Below are 2626 nucleotides of genomic sequence, written 5' to 3' on the forward strand. Positions count from 1 at the left end.
GGATAAGGAGTAATGGGGATAAAGTGAAAAAGGGAAATTTAGATTAGCTATTAGGGAGAAACTTTTTCCTGTGAGGGTGGTGAGACACTGGCACAGGTTGCCCAGGGAGGCTGTGGCTGCCCCAACCCTGACAGTGTTCAAAGTCAGGTTGGATAAAGCCTTGAGCAACTTGTTCTGGTGGGAGGTGTCCCTGCCCAGGGCAGGGGGTTGGGATTAGATGATCTATAAGGTCCATTCCAACCCGTTAACATTCTATGATCCTAAAACAGAACCATTGCTTATTAAAACTGATTCTTTGTGTGTGCTCCTCAGTGGAGTAAAGTGGGAGATGGCAAATGGGTTTCGTTGTCTGATAAAGGTGAGGAAAGAATTGACATACTTTTAATGGGGATGATATGTCAGATTTACTATGGATATTTGTGGTTTAAGTCCTAGAATGGCCTGGGTTAGAAGGGACCTTACAGATCATCTAATTCCAATCCACCTGCCATAGGCAGGAACACTTTCCACTAGACCAGGATGTTCTAAACTCCATCCAACCTAGCCTTGAACACTGCCAGGGTTAGGGCAGCCACAGCTTCTCTGGGCAACAGAATTTGTTGCAGACTACAGTATTGGTTGTGTATGTAGCCACAGATGGTGGTAACTTGTGACAGGTCTTGTAGAGTTGTGGAACAAGGAGAGATGTTCATCACTGACCGCTCATAGTGTAAGGCAAGCAATGACAGGTGTGTACACAAAGGTGGGAGAATACAAAACACTAATTGCATATTATTTGTTAGTATGACAGTGATAGCATTATGGACAGCCTGTCACCAATAGTCTTTGCACAAGTAACAGCAAAAAGAAGCCATAAAGTAGCTGAAATATGTGTTGGGTTTTCTTTCAGATTAACTTTCATGTTGTTTTTATATGGATTGGTCTGTTTAATAATATGTTTTTCAACGGGTGCTCACAGTGGGCTGAAATCGTGTTGCATTTAGGTTTTATATTGTAAGGACTGAAGTGTGTCTCTATCTGGAAGATAGAAACTACAGATGTAGTTTTAATTCTGTAAATATGAGTAATGTGGGGTTTTTTTTGCACACCTGTAGAAAGAGAAGTGTATGTAACCAAAGCATTGAGGAGTATGGCTCATCAAGCTTTCTTTTCACCATGTCAGCATACCATGTAGCTTTTGTTTTGTATACTTGAAGGAATCCTGCTGGTCATAAAGAGCCCAGACATTTTTTTGTGAGTGTGCTCTTCCTGAAAAATAAAGAGCAAACCCCTAGTGAAGGTGTGAGTGGTGAATATGGCAGTGGTGAGTTGCCATGTTCCTTATAATTTCTGTTTGAGGTATGTTCAGAATGAATATGTGATTTTTTTGGTGTGTTTTTATTTGGGTTTTTTTTAGTTTGTTATTTTTAATGTTTTTTTAAAAATTTTTTTAACTGGGTGTTTATCATAGTGTCTTTTCCTTTTTTTTTTTAGTTTGTTATTTTTAATGGTTTTTTAAAAATTTTTTTAAATGGGTGTTTATCATAGTGTCTTTTCCTTCTTTCTCATAGTTAGTCTGGAGATCTCTGCTTCAGTAATGGAAAGGCCCTGCACATCCACCCCTTGAAGTCAGAATCCATGCCCAGTTTAAGCTTGGACCTATTTTGTAGGAGAAGTGATTTTTAGGAAGTCATGTACCTACTTGAAGTAGGTATAAGACAAAATGGTCTTAATTTTTTTATCTGCTTCTATCAGCGAACTGGATCATAGTTGCTAGGTTATATTACAAGCATGCCAATCTGAAAAGTACAACTGTGTATGTGTTACTGGTTTATTTACTGATGTGGCTGTCAAACTGCCTTTTGGGACAAAATTGGAGATGTGGGGTTGTTTTCTAGTTTGTGGGGTATGGAGAGAATAGGAATAGACAAATTTCTGAGTGAAGAAAAACCTTCAGGCAGGCAAATCTTGTTGGATGTTCTGGTTTGAATTCTATCAGTTGATTTAGCAGAATATATTTCTGTCTAAACATACCTTAACCTTTTGATTTTCTAATCAGTGCCACTGTATAATTGGTAATACCTAACCACATTGGGATAAAATCTACTCCTTCGTTGTGCAAGTGGGATTTTTCTTGTTTCTTAATGCATCCATCATTCTGATATCAAATACTAATCTTGTTTTTATTATGATTCTTGCTGCTTAGATTCTTGCTGCTTAGATGTACACAGAGAAGATTAAACTTGCTTATTCTTATCCAGAAAATGCTCGTGACCATGACTTGCTAAAGGTTGAGAAGTCAGTTACTGGGTTTGTGTTACATCCTCAAACTAGTTTTCCAATGGCAGCTCTTACAGTCTGCTCTTGTCAGCAGCCAGGTGTCTGTCATGTGTTCATGCACTCTGTATTTCATCTGTCTCTTTCTTTTTATGAGCATGGATGTGCACTAACACTAAACACTTCTAATTTAGAAAATCTCTTTCTTGCTTTTGGCTAACTTGGTTGGAGAGAACATGTTTCTTCTTTCCAAACCTTTCTGTTGGAGCTACCTTATCAATTTATCATGGAATCATAGAATGGTTTGGGTTGGAAGGACCTTAAAGATCAGGTAGCTCCAACTACCCTGCCATGGGCAGGGATACCTTCC

The 2626-nt window shown here is 38.7% G+C and overlaps 1 protein-coding gene across 1 annotated transcript in view; it reads left to right on the plus strand.

The window, feature by feature from the left end:
• Positions 1-312: 312 nt before the first annotated feature.
• NDUFA9 (NADH dehydrogenase (ubiquinone) 1 alpha subcomplex, 9, 39kDa) overlaps positions 313-2626 on the plus strand; it is a gene marked incomplete at its 5' end in the record, with an annotated part of 16186 nt that continues 13872 nt past the window's right edge. The window contains one exon of the mRNA XM_009078334.1: positions 313-358. Coding sequence (XP_009076582.1) covers positions 313-358 — 46 coding nt within the window. The remainder of the gene's footprint in view (positions 359-2626) is intronic.

The sequence above is a fragment of the Acanthisitta chloris genome, unplaced genomic scaffold (genome assembly GCF_000695815.1).
Source record: "Acanthisitta chloris isolate BGI_N310 unplaced genomic scaffold, ASM69581v1 scaffold7337, whole genome shotgun sequence".
Lineage (NCBI taxonomy): Eukaryota > Metazoa > Chordata > Aves > Passeriformes > Acanthisittidae > Acanthisitta > Acanthisitta chloris.